We start from the raw sequence: 20156 nt of genomic DNA, 5'->3' as shown, positions 1-20156 counted from the left end.
ACATTTAATCGTGTCATTTCCTCTCGCAGATGATCGTCCTTGGGTCCATAGGATTTCCGACTCAGGGCATCGGCTACCACGTTTGCTTTCCCTGGGTGGTAATGGATTTCCAAGTTATAATCCTTAACCAATCCCAACCATCTTCTTTGCCTTAAATTCAAATCTGGCTGGGTGAAGATGTACTTCAGGCTCTTATGGTTGGTATAGATCTCGCACTTATTTCCAATCAAATAATGCCTCCAAATTTTAAGGGCATGCACTACGGCTGCAAGTTCCAGATCATGGGTTGGATAGTTCTGCTCATGAGACCTGAGCTGGCGGGAAGCATATGCAACGACTTTCCCGTCTTGCATCAGTACACAACCCAATCCTTGTCGGGATGCATCACAATAGATGACAAAATCCCGATGAATATCTAGTAGGGTCAGTACTGGGGCGGTCGTCAATCTTCACTTCAGTTCCTAAAAACTCCTTTCACATGACTCTGTCCAGGTGAATTTCTTCTCCTTCTTGAGCAGCTCTATCATGGGTTGGGCTATCTTGGAAAATCCTTCAATGAATCTCCGATAATACCCAGCTAATCCAAGAAAACTTCTGATCTCACTGACGTTGGTCGGTTGCTGCCAGTTGGACACTGTTTCGACCTTCTCGGGATCCACTTCTACTCCTTCCGCGGTCAGAATATGACTAAGGAAGGCTACTTTCTCCAGCCAGAACTCACACTTGCTAAATTTGGCGTATAGCCTATGTATTCGCAGTTTTTCCAAAACCACCCTCAGGTGCTGCTCGTACTCCTGAATGCTCTTCGAGTAAATAAGTATGTCGTCGATGAAGACTACGACGAACTTATCTAATTTGTCCATGAACACTTTGTTCATGAGGTTCATGAAATATGCGGGTGCATTTGTCAGCCCAAAAGACATCACCGTGAACTCAAACTACCCATATCGGGTGATAAAGGCCGTCTTCGGAATGTCGCTCTCCCTAATCTTGAGCTGAAAATATCCGGACCTCAGATCGATCTTAGAAAAGTACTTGGCCCCTTTTAACTGATCAAAAAGATCATCGATCCTGGGGAGGGGGTACTTGTTCTTGATAGTGACTTCGTTAAGTGCCCGGTAATCAACACACAACCTCATGCTTCCATCCTTCTTCTTGACAAATAGAACCGGGGCTCCCCAAGGAGACGAACTTGGCCTGATGAAACCAATTCGTTGTAGTTCTTCCAGCTGTTTCTTTAATTCTGTTAACTCAGAGGCTGCCATTCTATAGGGTCTCTTGGCTATATGGGCAGTTCCATGGACAAGGTCAATAACAAACTCTACATCCCTATCTGTTGGCATACCGGGAAGTTCTTCGGGGGAAACATCTGGGTACTCATTCACTACTGGGACTTCTTCCAAGGACTTGGCTTCCATGCTAAATACCATCGGGTTTGATCCACTTTCCCGGGTATGACAGGTCACTCGTACTCCTTCTGGGTTCGTTAGGTGTACCACTTTGTCAGTAAAACCTATGAGACCATTATGTCGGCTTAACCAATCCATTCCAAGGATCACGTCTATCCCTTCTGACTTAAGTACTACTAGGTCCGCTAGAAATTCTACCCCACTTAAATTGATCCTTACCCGTAGACAACCCAGTTGACACCTGATGTCACCTCCGGGTGTTCGGGTTAATTGGGATGTTTTTAGTAGTACTGTAGGTATTTTATGTTTCTCCACAAAACTTGAGGATATGAATGAGTGTGATGCTCCAGAATCAAACAGTACTGTTGCGAGGGTTGAGCTGACTAGGTACTCACCGAGTACTACGCCCTGAGCTCCTTGAGCTTCCTGTGCGTCGATGTGGTTGACGCGGGCTCGTCCAAACGACTGCTGAGGCTGTCTCATCTGCTGACTATTGTTGTTGGTGTTGTTGTTGCCGCGGATGGGTACTCGGTTGGCACCCGTCAGAACTGGCTTTGGTCCGTTCACTGTGTTGGAAAAGGCTGACGTAGCCGGCTTGTTTTTGGCATAGGGGCAGTCGGCGATGAAGTGCCCCGTCTCACGGCAGTTGAAGCAGGCCCTCACATTGCTGTTGTTGGTGGTGACCAGGCTTGCATTACTCTGCGGAGCCCTCATGGTGTTCTGGCTTCTGGGCTGGGTGTTAGGGGCCAGTGGTCCTGTCACTTGAGACTGAGTTCTGTACTGCATTGGTTCTTGGGATCTTGGTGCGTTGTAGCTGAAGCTTCTGGACTTCTGGAAATGATTCTGCTGGCGAGACTTGCTCTCCAGGAACTTGCACTTGTTATCTTTCTTTTCATCAATCTTAGCCTTCTCGGTGAGGATTGCCTTGTTCATCAAGGTGTTGAAATGCGGATAGATCTGAGGGGTGAGTAGGGTTCTGAGTTCTGGATTTAGTCCCTTCTTAAACATATCTTGCTTCTTCTCATCGTCGTTCACCTCTTCTGGTGCATAGTGGGCCAGCTCCATAAACTGGTGGGTATACTCTTCCACAGACATACTCCCCAGCTGAAGTGCGCGGAATTCATCTGCCTTGCGCTTCATGGTGGCCGAGGGGATGTGATAACGGCGGAACTCCTTCACGAATTCATTCCATGTGATGGTGGAGGCATCTTTGGCAGCAGCGCAGTAATTCTCCCACCAGGCTAAGGCGGACCCGGTGAGTTGATGTGCTGCCAGCAGAACTTTATCTCGATCCTGGCACTCGAACGGCTCCAGCTTCCTCTGGATCACATGCAGCCAGTCATCTGCATCTAAAGGGTTGCTGGATCCAGCGAAGGTGGGCGGCTTGGTCCTCAGGAAAGCTGTCAGCTTGTCGTTCATGGTTTGTCCTCGTGGCTGCCTATTGACAAGGGCATTGGCCAGTGTTTCTAGGATGAGGGTCTGATTGTGGATTATTTGTGCCAGGTCCCCGAGGGGTGGTGGTGGTGGCAGTGGCACTTCTTGATTTTCTCCTCGGTTCTGGCTCACTTCTTGTTCATCCTGAGGAGGGTTCTGTCCATTCGGCTGCACTCCCACATCAGCGACTGGAGGGTTCCGAATGCGGGAGGCCCTCGTAACGCTTCGGGAAGCCATCTGTAAATTGGGTAGAGTTTTTGTGAGATTTATGATTAAGTGATGTTTAAGTTATTTAAATCGTATTTTTAAAAAGGCGGTATCTACCTTCTGCCGATAAGCACACAACTAACAAGCACACAACATAACAAACAACAAGCACAAACAACTTTATTACTGCAAGGGAGGGTACAACACGGGGCAAGGCCAAACGCGTACTACACGTTCGGGTACAGACCTTCAAAAGAAAGGGGGGCACAAATCTTCTTCGGACTTCATCCCTTGACGGTCACTAGCACTTCAGGCAAAATCATTGGCTTGAGTGAGTTCTTCCCTTGGAAGGGAACTCACGTCTTCCAGGGGAATGAGTGGTCCTTGCTCGCCGTCCTCTAGATCTCCGTTTTCCCAGGGTTGCGTAGTGGCTTCTCTTGCGGCGGCGGCCGTAGGCCTTCCAGGGTTCTCGGGTGGGGCTTGTGGGTTTCCAACGAGTGGTCCCCATCCTATGACGGGCGTTCCGAGCAGAACATGGTCTTCTCCTATTGCCGGGACTGGGGTTCCACTTCTAGCCCATTCCTGCATACGCCGGTCCCGGGCTTGCCTGAGGCTCTCCTGAGCAACTGCTTCACTGCTGACCGCGGCTGCGGCTCTTGCCTCGGCTTGGACTGCTCGGATCTGTTGCAGTCTTACCGCGAGCTCTGCTTGCTCGGCTCGATGGGTCTGTTCCCTCAGCAAGTTGGCTTGCTCGTCAAAGAGCTGATCCAAGGAGGCTAGGTAGGTAGCCACTTTGTACAGGAGGCCTTCTTCACGGCGGCGTTGTTCCAGGCTTCTCATTCGAGCTTCCCAAACTGGGGTTCTGATGGCCGGCGAAAAGAACCTCATTGGTGTGGGGGCGAGGTGTCTTTCAAAAATCCGGCACAGGTAGCGGAGTGCCTTTCTGATGGCCAAGGGATAGGTGTCCTGGTGCCTAAACCCTGTAGCGATCACTCGCCATGGCTGGATGTCGGGGTAGCGGTCACTTCTGGCGATGACTAGGATCACCCTACAGCGGAGAGTGCCATGATGCTCGTACTCCCTGCTGTAGTACCTTGGGCGTTCCGTGACACCAAGGCTTTCCAGGGCGTTGATCAAGAGGCTGGGGAAGCCAGGTGCAGCTTGGCAGTCGCCCTGGGTCCATCCTTCCTCAGCCATCTGAAAACAAGGATAGGGTGAAGAACTTGCACAAATATTTGAGGTACACAAAGGGGGTAGATGATATTTATTATTGCAACATGGTGGGGTACAACTTCATGGTTACACGATTATTAGGGCAGGGGTTCTAGCTCTGGGGCTACTCCTATCATGGGAACTCTTCCTCGATCCTAAGAGGGCACTTCTTCAGTGGAAGATACTGATCCATCGCGTCATCTTCGGTCTGAGTACCTTTATCCCTGTGGGTTTCTTCGGATTCTTCTTCTTCTGTCTGAGTACCTACATCTCAATGGGTTTCCATGGGTTCTTCTTCTTCTTCTTCCTCTATCCATCCACCTATTCCTCTGCGAGCCTCGTACTCTTGCATTCGGGCTTGGAGAGCGGCCAGGGAATTTTCGGCGCGTGTGGCTCTTGTCTGTTGTTCTTCCAGTTCCGCCACTCTTTCTTGCATTTGGACTTGGAGAGCGGCTAGGGAATATTCGGCGTGTATGGCTCTTGTCCGTTATTCATCCAGCCCTTGGGTTGCCTTCTCTGCTCTGTGGACTTGTTGCTTCAGTTGTGCCGCTTTCTCGCGGTAGAGCTCATCAAGGCCGGTGAGATAGATAGATAGGTGAGAGACTGTGTCTTCTAGGTCTTCTTCTTCTCTTCCAATTCCTCTCATATGGGCAATCCATGTGCGTCCTCTTCCTTCAGTTAGCGGGAAAAATCCCATAGGAGTCCGCTGGAGGTGGTGCCTGTAGATCGCGCATAGACGTCTCAGGGCTTTACGGGCGGCTTTTCGATAGGTGTCCGGGAAACGAAAACTAGTGGTGGAGATGAACCAAGGGTCCACATCTGGGTAGCGGGTGCTCCTTGCGATGAAGATCATCAGGTCGCACCGAAGAGTGCCCTTGGAGTCGTACTCCCGGTAGAGAAACTCTGGTGGGTCCACAACTCCGATGCATTCCAGGCTGAGTATCAGCAACTTAGGAAGGCCGGGATCTGCGTGACAGATTCCGCCGATCCATCCATTGTCAGCCATCTGGAACAGGGCAAGAACCAGTGGTGAGTGTTTGTGTGAAGAAAGGGTTAAGGAAGGAATAATCCTAGTGTGAAAGGGCCTAAAACAGGGTTTCGCTCCTAGGGTTACGTCCAATGGCCAACCTACGGCTCTGATACCACCTAAAGTGTCCCCTCATAAGAGAGAACTTAAATGTGATACAAACATCAGTCCTAGGAGGCTGATGCCACATTTATTACATCAGATGGTTCATTACCGTACAAACCTCCGAGGAGGACACTCGATACAGATGATAATAATGAGTAACCAAGCTACGACATAACACCAGAGCGCGACCCACATGGGATCTAGCTCGGGCTCAGAGTACTGTGCCAGCGAAAGCATCTCGAACAGGGCTGGTTCCACAGGCAAGGTTGGGTGTAGAACGATAACCCTAATCGGCGTCGTCTGGTACGAAGTCTGGGTCTTCTTCTGTAAAAAGTAAGAATGGGGTGAGTACAACGTACTCAGGAAGTCCAACCACACCCACGGAGAGGGTTATATCAGAATAACATGCTCAGGTAAAACAAGGATAAGGTTATGGTTTTAATTTGCGGAAAACTAAATTTTATGCAGGGGTTCGTTTAGCCGAAAACATTTTAGAAACCAGTTTTTGTATTGAGTAACACGGAGTTCAAGTTTTAAACTGCTATCGGACTCCCCGTCCGTCGTAGCACACGGCACAACTGCCGGACACAATTCCAAAACAACTCACGCTAGCCCAACCCAAGGTAAGCACTAGTTGGAGACCACACCGTAACTCGCCCAGTACCGTGGGCACGGCTGTTCGAATAGATTCTTAACTCTGCAGAGGTGTGCAACTTTACCCACAAGCGGGGTACCGCAACTCGATCACCTTAGTGTCGGTGCAGCTCCCAACAAAGTCATTACCCACCTTAGCTAGACCCGACTAGCCATCACGGGATGCACCAAGGGGTCATCGACCGTTCACCTAGGTTTAACCGGGGCATAAGTCACTCGGGGCTTATCCCTTCTCCTTAGTCACCCGTCGCTCTCAGCTCTCCTGATGGCTATCGGACTAACTAGTGAGATTTATGCTAAGCCGTTGCCCATACAACGGTCGAGTGGTTTGCACGATAGTGGAGTTAGGTGAGATGTAACACCAACTCGGTCCTTAGGGGTGACAAGATGTGTATCTCCCTTCCTTGCCCTGCCATGCCGGCACGAGCACACCAAACGGCAAATTACACTGAAATGACATCCATCCCGTCTAGACTTATCTTTCGAAAATCCACTTTTATCCCTTCCCACACACCTTTTCTTTGTAAAACAAGTTGTACAAAGTAGCAGGTCCTAAGCGTTCTAGTATCGATTAACGTCCACGCAAAATCAGACATTAATCTAGGTGGTCAAGGAATGGTTATCACAAATCAAGGGGTGGCTATCCAACTGTGTTTTCATGCAAGCAAAACATATGCAATTTTGTAAAACAGGCTAATAGGTTGTGTTTATAAAAACTAGGACAAAAGCATGCATCAAAGGATGGGGTTGAACTTGCCGTCTTCGAAGCCTTCGGGGAGGTCCTGGTCGAAGCACTGTCCTTCGGGCTCGGGGTCGCGAAGCTGGTCCTCATTCGCGGGCTCGTAGTACCGCTCATTAACGGGCTCACCTTCGTTCACACCGCGGTCTACGACATGTACAAACAAACACACAATCAAGAAAAAGAAATAAAAGTTTTATCGTTGAGCTCGAATCGAGAATAATTAAGATATGGAGCTCGGGGTAATATTTTTGGGTGGTTCCCTAATGTCATGGACAAAATTATGTCATGAGAGGCGTGGTAAAGTTTTAGGTAGATCCGAGGTCGTTTGGCGCATGAAATGATAGGTTATATAAAGGGTTAGGGGTTAAATCAGGGTCCAGGGGGCTATTTGTAATTAAATTTAAGAAGGCAGGGGCTTGGTTTGTATTTTAGAAATTATTTGGGTTATTCTAAAAAGGGTCAGGGGTTTATTTATAACTATGTTTATATGGGAGGAGGGTTTATTTCGAAATATATTAAAGGGAAGGGTTTTATTTGCAAAAATGTTAAAGGGTGGAAGGGTTTTTGAGTAATTAAAGAAAGGGCTAGGGGGTTATGGGCAAAATGCCCTGTCTTCTCCCTCCCCTCACGCTGGGAAACAGGGGAGGGGGCGGCGCGTCGCCGGCGACGGCCCTGGGCCGGCGGTCTGGCCCGGGAGCGGCTCTGGGTGAGGGTAAATGGGAGAGAGAGACCCGAGGGGCCGATTTCCCCCTTTGATTTGGGGACAGGGGGCCCGCAGGGCGGGGATTCACGGCGGCGGCGGTCAGTAGGCGGCGGCGGTCATGGTGGCGCTGCGGTGGGGGTCGACGGCGGCCAAGGATGGGGGCAAGAGGGAGAGGGGATCGTGGGGGTTCGATTCCCCCCCTTACCTCGGGCCGAGGTGGAGCAGGGAGGTCGGGACGCGGAGGCGAGCGGTGGTCGGCGCTAGCGGCTATGGCGGCGGCGCTACGGGGCTGGAGAGGGGTTGGTGGTTGGCGGTGGAGCTTGTGGGGGGTGGAGAGCTGCACGGGGACCCATTTTATAGAGCAAACGAGGCGTTAGAGGGTGGGGTGCACCGGTGGCGGCCGGCGAACGGTGCGGAGCGCCTTAATGGCGTCGCGACACGGCGGCGCGGGCGGCAATGCGGCACAGCGACGACGTGACCGCTCAGGCAGGCAGTGAGCGGGGCCGGTGGTGGTGTGCGGCACTGGCGGGGCGTCAACGGCAGCGGTGGTGCGGCAAGGCGGGATGGGACGCGTCGAGCAGGCGGCGACCGGCGCAGGCGGCGACCGGCGCAGGCGGCGCTGTGCGGGCGTCAACGGCGGTGGAGGTGGGAGCAGGGCGACGGCACGTGCGCGCGGGCGTCTTCGCACGGCTGCGCGCGCGGGCGGCCGGCGTCGCGGCTCGGTGCTCCGCGGCGCGGCGGGCGCGTCCGTACGCGCGCATGTGCACAGCCCGGGTCGGCTTGGCGCGGCGTGGTGCTCGGCCGGGGGAAGGGGAGCCGCGGCGGTGTGTGCGTGCACGGGGCAGCGGCCGGGGCCGGGGCATGTGTGCAGGAGCGGGGTCCAGGGGGCGTGCGTGCACACAAGCCGAGGGAAGGCGTGCTCGGGTGGGGAGCGTGGCCGGGTGGAGCAGGAGGTGAGGGGGGGCAGGCCAGGCGCACGTGGCAGAGGAGAAAGGGAGGCGTGCGGGCCGGGCCGCGTGGCAGAGGAGGGAGAGAAAGGAGGAAGGAGAGAGGAAAAGAAAAGAAGAAAAGGAAAAAGGAAAATGGGAGAAAGAAAAAAGAAAAGGAGGGTAGAGAGAAGGGAAAGAAGAGAGAGGGAGAGAGATTCGCGCCGAAAACACGGCGCTCAGTCCGCCACGCGCGGCGCCGGGCACGCGTGAGCGCGACGCGCGGGTCAAGGAAGAATAGGGCGGTGGATTTGGTTGTCGGGGTCGGGTCTATCAGGGATCGGGAGATCGGGGGGAACAGGGAAAGTTTCCGAAATATTAGGGTTAGGCTTTAGGGTAAAACTTGAGCTCAACGACGAAAACCCGATTTTGAAACTAAATAGTCTACGAATCAACTTAGCGAATTTTGGGATGTTACAAACCTACCCCACTTAAAATGAATCTCGTCCTCGAGATTCGGCTAGTTCCTAAACAGGTGGGGAAACTCATTCTTTAGAGCGTCCTCGCGTTCCCACGTAGCTTCTTCCACTCCGTGTCTGCTCCACTGAACTCTACAGATCCGTACTTCGGAGTTTCTGGTCCTCCTGGTGACAGTGTCTAGAATCTTGACCGGTATTTCCTGGTATTGCAGATCTGGTTGCAGATCTATCGCTTCAACTGGCACGTGTTCAGCTTCGGGTACCCTCAAACACCTTCTTAATTGTGAGATGTGGAACACCGGGTGTATATCCGACATTTCTTCTGGTAGCTCTAGGCGGTATGCTACTGCTCCAACTTTCTTCAGAACTCGGTACGGTCCAATGTACTGGGGGGCCAGTTTCCCTTGTACCTGGAATCTTCGGGATCCTCGAATGGGTGACACCTTGAGATACACGAAATCTCCTGGGTTGAAACTTATTTCCCGTCTTTTCTTGTCGGCGTAGCTCTTCTGTCGGGACTGGGCTGCTTTTAGCTTTTCTCTAATCTCAGCAACTCTTTCTTCTGCTTCTTTTATGAGTGCGGGCCCGACTAGGGCACGTTCTCCAACTTCTGACCACATCAGCGGAGTTCTGCACTTCCTTCCGTAGAGAGCTTCAAACGGTGACATGCCCAAGCTTGTTTGGTACCCATTGTTGTATGAAAACTCAGCATAGGGTAAACTCTGCTCCCAATCCTTGCCATATGTAAGAACACATGCTCTCAACATATCTTTCATGGTCTGATTCACTCTTTCTGTCTAGCCATCCGTCTGTGGGTGATAAGCGGAGCTAAAATCTAACTTGGTGCCCATGGCTTTATGCAAACTCTTCCAAAACCTAGAGGTGAATTGGGTCCCTCTATCTGAAACAATTCGGCTGGGCACACCATGCAACTTCACTATGTTCTCTACATAGAGCTTGGCCAGCTTTTCTCCGCCGTAGTTGGACAAGTTTAAACATTTCATAGATTCCCGGCTACAACTGCAAATTAATGGTAAAAGTTACAACACACAGAGTCAAGCTCTCAACTGAAAACATAAACAACTAATTGCAATGGCATGTGCACGCGACAAGGTAATTTCTTGTTGCATCTAAACCTACCATGCCTTATGGAATGTAAAATGCCTGGATTACATGGTACTACTCTACTGAGTGCACCGAGGATATTTGCCCTTCCTAATTGCTTCGGGCCCGGCTTCCTTCGCACGGCATGCCCTCTCTCGCTTTCTCTCTCTGTCAGCTTCACGTTCGGCCGCCGCCTTACGATCCACCTCCTCCATCCTCTTGCGGATCTCTTCTTGCCCTTTCTTGCGCTTCTCCTCTTGCTGTTCCTCGTGCTTCATTCGGCGCCAACGTTCTGCAGCCCACCTTGCTTGTTGTTCCACAAAGTCCTTTGCCTGCTGCGACTGCACGGTGTCGAACCACTGCATAAAATCACAAAGAGGCGGAGGAGACTTTGTCCAACAAAAGTTAGAATCATAACTCAATATTAGGTCACAAAGAAAAATAGCGTATGTTGTCCTGCTACTTTGGCCCGGTCTTTGCCGTATCGCTTAGGTGGATCATATTCGTAGTTCTCACACATAAAGAACATCATGCCGTAGTCATCTCCTAAAACATCAGATTGCATGAACTTGCATAACGAACCGCAGAAGCACATTGGCACATCAATTCCTTCAGGTACGGTGGCTACACACTTGCTCCACGGAATGTAGGTTGATCCTGACGAAGACATTGGCGCTATAGTGTAGTGCGCCAAATGACGAACAATGATTTAAATAATGCACATATCGTATACCAAATCGATGCGTGAAAATATAGGTACTGTCATAATTCTATTGTCTTATGCTGCAATATCAATAAGGTACTGTCATAATTCTATTCTAATGCATAATTAATTTAAAAACAAGTCTGTAATAGTACTCAAATTGTAATACTAAACGAGTGTTCTAAAGCACCAAATCTAATTCAGCTAATCCGCTAATTAAATTAAATTGTTATACAATATCAACGGATTCATACGGAAGTTACCGGTAGATCACAAGTACGAAATTCAGCAGAGCTTCGCCGCTTTTCTTCTCCTCACCCTTCTCTTTTTTCCTGAATTTTTAGGCTCAAATGACAAGGGAATAGCGGCCAGGGCTTATATAGGGGGGAGGGCCCCTGTCGCCCGTTGGGGGGGCGCCAAGCCCCCCTTTCATTTTTTTCGGCCATGGACCTCGTTGCAAATTTGAAAAAAAAATTACATCTAGGGCCTGTCGCCCTCGCCATAGGGCGACCGGGGGTATTTTTAAAATTTTTCAAAACAGACATATAGTTTTGAAAAAAAAAATTAATATAAAAAAGGAAAGAACGCCAGTAGAGGCGAGCCGGAGCAGCATGAAAGTGAAGGAAGTAGGCCCTCTAGACTATCATCTTCTGGCGATAAATTGGATCAAATCGATCAGAAGTTCAGAACACACGGAGAAACTGTCGGACAACATTCCTGCATCCGAAACAAGTCCCAACTCCCAAAAGTAATAAACTTTCACAAACAAGCCCTACAAAATTTTCTTCCGCCAAACTAGCTGACCTGCGTTGCGCCCATCTACATCCCAGAATTTTTCACAACTCAGGGATAATTAAGAAAAGCAAAAAGAATGGAAACAAGACACTGATTTCCAGTCTGGAAGATGGTTTCAATTATGCGCATATACACCAGAAGAGTCACAATTCAGCACACATATATCCATGGACGCTGATGCAAAGTATAACCGCTCAGGCAGAGACCTATATAACCTTTCTTCACAGCAACGGAGGTAAAAAGTCAAAAGGAAAACTCAACCACATATTCCAATTCACCTCAAGACAGCTGCACACCCCCTGCCGCCTGGTGCCTCAGTTGGAGCTCGCACCAAAAACCCTGATCCTCTCTTCGATCTTGGCGCTGCAGCAGGGGCAGCGAACCACACCTTTGTCCTCTTGCAGCTTGTTGCAGCCAATGCATAGGACCTGGTGTGCGCACTGGAGCAGGATCACACACGCCTCCTCCTTGCAGACAACACAGCCCCGGCGGCGGCTCGGCTTCTGGGCTGGCTGTGGCGGTGGGCGGTTCGATGCGGCTGGTGGCCTCTGGATGGGCTGCTGCTTTGGCGCCCTCGCTGTGCTTCGGTTAGTCATGCCAGGAGGGCTGGTTGATGGGACAGCTGGTTGATTTGTGCCTGTCGACTTCTGCAGACGGTTCAGTTCGTCTTGAAGCCTCCGAAGGTCATCCTTGTAGCACTGAGATTCGACTTCTTTCTTCCGACGAAGCTCTTCAAGTCGGCGATCAGAGTCTGCTTTCGCAGCTTCCTTCTTCCTGCGCTCCTCTTCTAAAAGTGCCATGTTTTCTTCTTTGGCCCTTATGTCCTCTCTTATCTTGATCTGCAACCAAAAGTATACTACAAATCAGTTGTACTATTACAGTTATTACCTCACTAGGTTCAGGCAATGTCACAGTATTATGGGTAGAGAAATGCAGTAATCAATATTATAATTGATCCAACATGGGCTAGTATGATGTCAAACCAAAGACAATTTGTGTCCAATCTGAAGACTTTCTCCATCTCAAACATATTGTAGCTTATTATCCGCAATGAGCATAATATTAAATAAGTCAATGCTAGCAATATGAACTATGAATATGTCAAATGATATAACTACATAATATCCACATCATAAATATACAAGACACTAGGGTAGAAAAGTAAAAGCGCCAACATGTGACAAGTAAAAAATGAAACGCCTTAAGAAAAGCAAATTACTGGAATGAAAAAGATGGTAAGAGTTGCATGGAATTGGTTGTAGAAAGATTTGATTGGAGATAAAAGGACGTGTTATCAGTCCTCTAAATAATGCACCAATGAGCAAGTTACAGCCTGTTTATGTCAGTAATACACCAGCCAATTTAGGTACAAATCCAGAAAATCAAACAAGGTGGTAATGTTCAGGGTAGGCAGGTTAAAGGACTAATATCATAATAATCATCAGGAACTGCCAGAAGAAAATAGGAGCAGAAGGAACCCTATTTACCAGAAAACCAGGCAACATTTGCATACTGGACAGCTAAGGTAGGAGCAATTGCATTATTCCACTGTATTGATAAATCTATGGTTTCTCTAAGAGAATGTGAAGAAATAGCATTTCAAAAAAAAACTTATGGTTGTAATAATACTGCAAGTGGAAAATATAAGTCACTAAACCCTAGTCATAGCTAAAAGTTCAATCAGTTCAAATAACACTGCCAGCAAACTTTGCAATGTGAAACAAGAAATAGTTTAATGGTAGACAAATAAGACCGAACCTAATAACAGATTAACACTGAACAAACCAAATTTGTTTTGGGATAACAGTGGTTGAGCCGAATCATTCGATTTGAAACATCACAATGCAAAGCAATATACAGTAACACATTGGAATAATTCTAACACAGCACAAGATCAATGTCAAATGCTTTACCCATGGAATACATTCACTAAAGCTACACAAAGTTGGCAAACAAATGCTATGCGTATGGAATGGCTGTCACTATCTAATCAGAATTAGCAAATTTAGTACAAAGTGTGTATGGAAGTCAAATAAGATTTCCATGGGCAGCTGGGACATAATAAAAACATGGTCAAAGCACAAGACTACGTGATGCAGCATAAAGCAAATGACTGATGGATGATTACGGGCACTGCCTTTATGCCTGTTCTTCCTCTTTCAGTACATAATATACATCGATGCCTAGAAGGCAAACCCGTAACCAGTTGGCATTAACACGTGCATCCCCAGTTTTACAACTGACCAGATAGTTAGGCCTGGATCAGCATTAGTGCAAAAACCATATGCAGAATATGCATTTTTTGTGGTCCAATAGTTCAAAAGTGACATCTGTGGCTTGCAGCACCCTCTGAAACCAACAAAAGACACAGCACATGGAGCTCTATGACATCTGTGGCTTGAGGAAGTACAGCCCATCACCAAGACACAATTGTTTGGAGATTCCTTGATTGTATGTTTAACTGTTTATTGATTCCCAAGTTTTGTCAACTTATGGCTACATGGCAACCACATAAAGAAACATGTACCCTTATGTCTTTGTCTCTGGTTTCCAGATTTCACCACCAATTCTTCATTAGATACACTTAGGGGATGTTTGGTTGGAAGCCATTCATTGCCACATGCAAAGTACTTTCGCCACGGAACAGTATTTTCTGAGGCGGAGGAAACGGCCGCCACAGACCTGTGGCGAGCCACGCCGTGGCGTGGCGACCGATGGCCATAAACCAAACACGCCCTTAATCTCCTACAGGAGAACCTTACAATCCATTCAGGATCATCAACCATACCTCCTTCAAGCATTTAAATTCTGCTACATTGACAAATCTCTGATACCAAACTGGTAGCCTAGGCCCTTGGGTTAAACAATGGATTGGATATGATCATATGCCTGTACGAGTGAGTAGGAGGTTGCTGTCCTGCCCCTACCCGACAGCCTAGAGCTGTGGTATGGATAGTAGGGCCTAGGAGGGCAGGGAAATTCCTTGATAGATCATCCTTGCATTCATCTGATGACCCCTCCTTCCAAACAGAACTCCATCCAGTGATGATTCAGGAGTGGTGACTTTATTGTGATTGTTATAGGAGTCATGTGTCACTTAGGCATAAAATTGCAAATGTGATACTAGATTTTCAGTGAAAATGGTGGAATAGCCTGAATTATCCCTTTTAAAGAGAAGGGTTGCCTAACAATTAGAAACTAATAGATAGAAAGCAATCAAAACAAAGCAATACAACTAGGTACTTAAGAAATCTGGACTTTCACTTAAAGGGCACCAAACTGGCTAGCCCCTACACAGAGCTGACTAGGTGTACCCAATCCTACCCCTATGACTAAACTGAAATACACAACAACAGTAATCTGCTACAACTACACTCACTTGTAGATATTTGATCTCTTCTAGTATGAAGATTTTAGAATATAACTGAGTACCTCCTAGCACATAACAAAAATGAAACCCATGGAACTATGAGACGAACAAGCATATTGAATTTGCGAGTTTTTCCTAACCTCCATGTTTTTTATTGCCTTGTTGACCTCAGAAAGCTCCCTCTCAGCCTGTGTAATCTTTGTCTTGCATTCAGCAATGTCCTCCTTGAGCTTCGCTTTCTGGCGCTCCCAGACCTCAAGCTTTTTGGTATCCTTCTTCTCTTTCCTTACCAGACCCTGGCATTGTCTTTCAGTCTCCGATGCACTCAGCTTTGCAGCTTCCATCTCTGCACGTACCTCTGCATTTTCCATTTCCAGCCTCTGAACTGTCGCATTACTCCGGTCAAGCTGCCCACTCTTTTTCTTCAGCTCATTCTCCAGATGAGCAAGTCGCTTCATTGTGTCATCCTCCATCACCTGCTTTTCCTTCTTACGTCGCTGGTTCTCATCATGTTCCATCCGCAGCACACGCAGCTCGGTGAGATCAGTACCAAGCTTGCGAGCAGCCTGTATAGCCTTTCCCTGTGCCCATTCCCTTCGCTCCTTGAGTTGCGCCTCCATCTCTCTTGTCTGCTTAATAAGGTCACGCACCATCTGGTTCTTTGGATCAGGGTTTGCATCAGGTGGATCCTTCTTGTCAATGTCCAGCACTTCAAGTTCCGCAACAACAGACTCAATGAGCTCCTCAGTCGAGAGCTTCTTGGCAAAGGACTCCTTGGGTTGCCCTTCTGGTGCAGCACCACTGGACCGTGACCACCCAGCAGCCTTGAGGCAGGAGATGGTCGCAGCGGCAGGACCCTGGCGTATCGCGAGTCTCATGAAGGTTTCCGGGTCAAAAAGAGCGGGGTCCTGGGCGGCGGCGGCGGCGGCGGCGGCTGTATTGTTATGATAGTGGATGTGTCCACGCTGTGGGGTCTCGGCCACAGCCGGGGGGAGCTCCTCACTCTCAGCAGGGGCGGCAGCTGGTGCGCGCTTACCATTGAGGGAGCAGCCTATGGCAATCGCCTCCTCGAGGCGGAGGTCGCTGGAGAGGAGGAACCACAGGGCCTCGCCCCGGGTGAGGGTGGGACGGTTGCTCTGGAGAAGACAGACGAGCCCCGCGAGGGAATACTCCTCTAGGCGCCGGAGGTCGGCGAAGCCGCCGACCCCGCCGGCGTGGCCGGGGTCGGAGAGGTAGGTGCGGGCGTTGGCGACGATGTTGGAGACGGGGTCGTTGAGCTTGCCGTAGCAGTGGCCTGCGCGGAGGACGGCCTCGAGCGACGCCTCCTCGCCGTGGCCGAGGTCGGCGAGACGGGCCAGCGCCGCCGCGTACGCCTCGTCCAGCCTCTTGAGCAGGCGCTCCTCCAGCTCGTCCGCCGTGGCGCGGAGCCACGGAGCCGCGTCATCGCCGGCGGCTGGATCGGGATCGGAGGCCGGCGGGGGCGCCGCCGCGGGGCCCGCGCGGGCGGAGCGGCCCTTCCGGGACGCGCGGCTCCCACGGTCACGGGGTTGTCCCGCCATCAGAGCGGGGCGGCGGCGGCGGCTGAGGCAGCTATACGGTTTGGGATGGGATCGGAGGTAGGGGTGGGATGGGGTGTGCGGCGCGCAGACCACGTCGATGTGTGCGAGGAAAATGGCGTGGGATTGGTAACCGAAGCGAGGAAGGGGAAGGGTGAAGAAGGGGCTCCCTGCTGGGCTCGATTGGGCTCTGGTGGGGCTTTAGGGCTCTAATGGGCTCGATCGGGCCTATATGAACTGCATCGGAAAGCAAATAATGGTATTGAGATTGGGATGTGGAGCATTTGGCATTTTGCACTGAATTTAGGATTCTGAAGCCTTTGAAGTATTACGAACTAGCCTTTGAATCTGACTCAAAAGTCAAACCAAGTGGCTTGTGTTCCAACACAGGAAAAGTAAGCAAATGAAATCCAAGTAAATATGTTGCTAAATGGATGACTGCTCTATTATTACACAGGGTCGGCTCTATAATTTCAAGGGCCCTAGGACGAGTAAGAAGATAAAAATCTATTGAACTAATTTTCAGTATTAAAATTATAGTGGCAATATCTGTATAGCTCCTAAAATATAGCAATAGTGTAGAAAAAAACTGAAAATAACAATCATTATGATTATCTCAAATAAAAAACATAATGTTTATTGTGACTGCATGTGTGTCTGTTGTCCGTCATCCTTGTCGTTGGCGGTCACTGAGTAAGAAGCGAACTAGATCGGCATCAGCATCTCCTCTCCTCATCCAAAACCCAAACTAGTGCAAGCGCGTGAGCAAGATACTAGGGTCGCGGCGGCGGCAGGAAACAAAAACGAAACTTCAAAGTGTGCCTATGCTCTGCTGATAGTTAGGTTACGAGCTGGAAGACTTCCCTATAACTTACGTCATGGGTAGAGGTGGTAAAAGGCCTCAATATTAGCCTAGATAATTTAAGGGCCGGGCTCTAAAAACCAGCTCTTATCTTATTCAATTTTGAACTAAAAATATATATAAAAAATCAAGTTAGATTGTGAGTACTAGGATCATGATTCATTACTATCTCTAACTCATGGTCTAATAAACTGGTTTATGATGATGATTATGTTAAATAAAAAATTCTATATACTAATTATCTATATGATCTTGGGCCCGGCGGTCGCACGGCTGCCCCTCCCCTAGAGCCGGCTCTGTTATTACACTAGATGTCCGGTTACCAAATACCGTACCCATGGCTAGCAGCGCTATGTCCGGTTACCTCGCTGTCTCGTTGGCATAGTGCCACCCATTGCCTCCCAATTTCCAGGCAAAGGGGATGATTAGCCCCATCACATCCTTAATTAAGCATGACTCCATGAACCTTACTCATGCTGTCATACATGGCACACGGTGGTCTTGGTCTCTTTTACAGCTCCACGCGCCATGTCGCTCGGCTCAATAGAGTTCCTCCGCACGTACACATCGGTAAAGCTTAAACTGCCATGTTCTTACACCTAGCTCATAGCCTTTTTCTAAGTGCAGACCGCTGGTTCTACTCTACAGCTGGATGGGTTATTGGCTCTGGTGAGTGGTGATGATCGCTGGATTCTCTGAGAGCTTACTAGCTAAAAGGTCTTTGCAGTGCTCTTGGACTTTGAAGCAAACGCTTTTGTGTAGCTTGGTAAGCTTGATTTATTTTGCTGTCCAAGGAGCAAGTGGGGTCACATAATGAGTGCATATATGGTACTGTATATGTATAACTACTGCTAAGGCAAACCGAAATCGCATGACTATGCAACCATGCTCTCCAGTCGAAGCAAGTAAACTTGCCAACGTTGTTCAGCTCAGAACTAATGAACACTGCTGCTCTACTTAGTTACACACGACTCTACCTTAGTATGTTAAATCCTATGTCATGACTCATGAGTCAGCAAAATTTGCGAACTAGAGCAACTGGATTTCTTCGATCCTTCAATCAGGTGATGTGAAACAAGTAACATTTATAATAGCAGATGTTAATAATCAGATAGTGAAATTGCGAGGAAAATCTTCTTGTAGTGCTGCTGGAACAATGTCTAGCCTATTTTACGTTCTCCATTTTGTCTCTTCAGAAGTGAGGCAGGAACAATGTAGGGTCGAAATTAAAGTTCAGTACTTGGTAAATTAAATTCAGCTGCAGATGTACAAAAGGCTCCTATATAATTCTGGCTTAAATTGTCCCAGTGCTGATCGTTGCATGCTGCAACATGGAGCAGCTAGCATGACCAACATCACATCGACAGTATCCTATTAGAAAAGTGACTTCTTCTCACAGTGCTTTGTTTCTTGCAAGCCAAATAGACCAGAACACCGCAGCTGCTCCCAGAAGAACAATCGTAGCCTCCTTTTGTGATGAAGATGTTGCAAAAAATAATGGTCAAAAGGACCAAAAATGAGAAAAAGAGGAAAACGGTTCTTTCGCGTCTTGATCGGAGGCACAACTCATGGTTGCATCCCCAAGTTAGCCCGGCGCCGAATAGAAGAGGTTGGCTCGGCTCATTTTGAATCTAGTGAAATCTAGCCAAAACACCTGCGCCACCCTAAAAGGCCACCCGATCCATGGTGGCAATGGAGCCATCAGAAGGCCGCCACCATTTCGCCATCGCCGTTCTTGGGCAAACGAGGTGGAGGCCCGAAGGACGACATGTACACCTATGGCCTACACCGATGACATGAACATGTACACCAGCCTCTGCTCCAAGCCTCCAATCAACATGGCCAGATCAGGATCTGCGATCTCCGCCGGTTGTTTTCTAAGTCCATTTATAAGTTGTGCTCATGTTTTAGATGTTAAGGTCCTGTTTATTTAAGTTAGTAATGTAGGTTCCTACAGAAGAAACAACACAATCAATCAGTTCCATGGTGTTTCTTGGGAACCAGTTCATTCTGCCTACAGTGCAGCAATGGTCCCAAATGCGCTGAGCAATAGAGCACTGAAAGAAAAGATGGTTCCTGGTTTCAAACGCATCATAGAAAGCACAACTGGTATCATCACATTTGAACCTCCATTTCTTCATACTTTCGTTAGTAAATATGCAGTCATTGAACAAGTCCATAACACCTGCAAGTCTGCACCTTTTAAGCAACCTACCAAGAAATTTCCTATGTAGCTTACTGCTCTACATTCTACTCTCCACCTTTGACCATATTTCTTATCAGTGGTGTAAACCTTAGATCTATCCAACACCACCTCATTGAACTCAACTATTCCATTCCAGTGGAAGCAGAAGCATCTTCATACTGGAATATACAATTTCCCCTTCCTCCAGCACTGTTTGCCGACACCGGCAACAATGTGTCCTTCACTTTCTTCATGACCCTTGGGCATTTGCAGCCAAAAGAAGCATTATCCTCCCATCTGTTGTGAGTGAAACGAATTCTATCATCATCCACTAGAGATTTGTCACAGCCAAGATGGAACATATCTCTACTCCCACACACGGCCTTCATGAATTCAGAGCACCCATGTTTCTTTATATCACAGGTGCTGTTCACATGGACTGCATATTTCTTATTAATTATCTCCTTCCACAAGGTTTCATCATGCTCCCCAAATCTGTAAAACCACCTAGACAGAAGGCATTCATTCAGAACACGAACATTAAGAATGCTCAGATTTCCATCATCCTTAGAGACGTATATTCGTGTCTGTTCTTTCTGATGATATATTTGCTTCTGAACTGTGCCACGCCACAGGAACCTGACCCAGATTCGATCTATTTCTGTAACCAACCAGTCCGGCAG

The 20156-nt window shown here is 48.6% G+C and overlaps 1 protein-coding gene across 1 annotated transcript; it reads right to left on the bottom strand.

Moving 5' to 3' along the window:
* Nucleotides 1-11577: 11577 nt before the first annotated feature.
* Nucleotides 11578-16552, bottom strand: LOC120660516 (MND1-interacting protein 1-like). Its single transcript, XM_039939067.1, has 2 exons — nucleotides 15011-16552; nucleotides 11578-12339 (listed from the first exon to the last, which is right to left on the bottom strand). The coding sequence occupies exons 1-2, from the start codon at nucleotides 16427-16429 to the stop codon at nucleotides 11815-11817; spliced, it is 1944 nt and encodes a 647-aa protein (XP_039795001.1). The 5' UTR covers nucleotides 16430-16552; the 3' UTR covers nucleotides 11578-11814.
* Nucleotides 16553-20156: the final 3604 nt, after the last annotated feature.

This window comes from Panicum virgatum, chromosome 2N, assembly GCF_016808335.1.
Source record: "Panicum virgatum strain AP13 chromosome 2N, P.virgatum_v5, whole genome shotgun sequence".
Lineage (NCBI taxonomy): Eukaryota > Viridiplantae > Streptophyta > Magnoliopsida > Poales > Poaceae > Panicum > Panicum virgatum.
Note: the sequence above shows the minus strand (reverse complement) of the source record. Positions and strands in the feature narration are given on the sequence as shown.

Excerpts from the sequence above, each read along its gene's own strand:
- LOC120660516 (XM_039939067.1), bottom strand. The coding sequence starts at position 16,429 with ATGGCGGGACAACCCCGTGACCGTGGGAGCCGCGCGTCCCGGAAGGGC. Across the intron at positions 12,340-15,010 it reads AGGCAATAAAAAACATGGAG|ATCAAGATAAGAGAGGACAT; the intron begins GTTAGGAAAAAC and ends TTTTGGTTGCAG.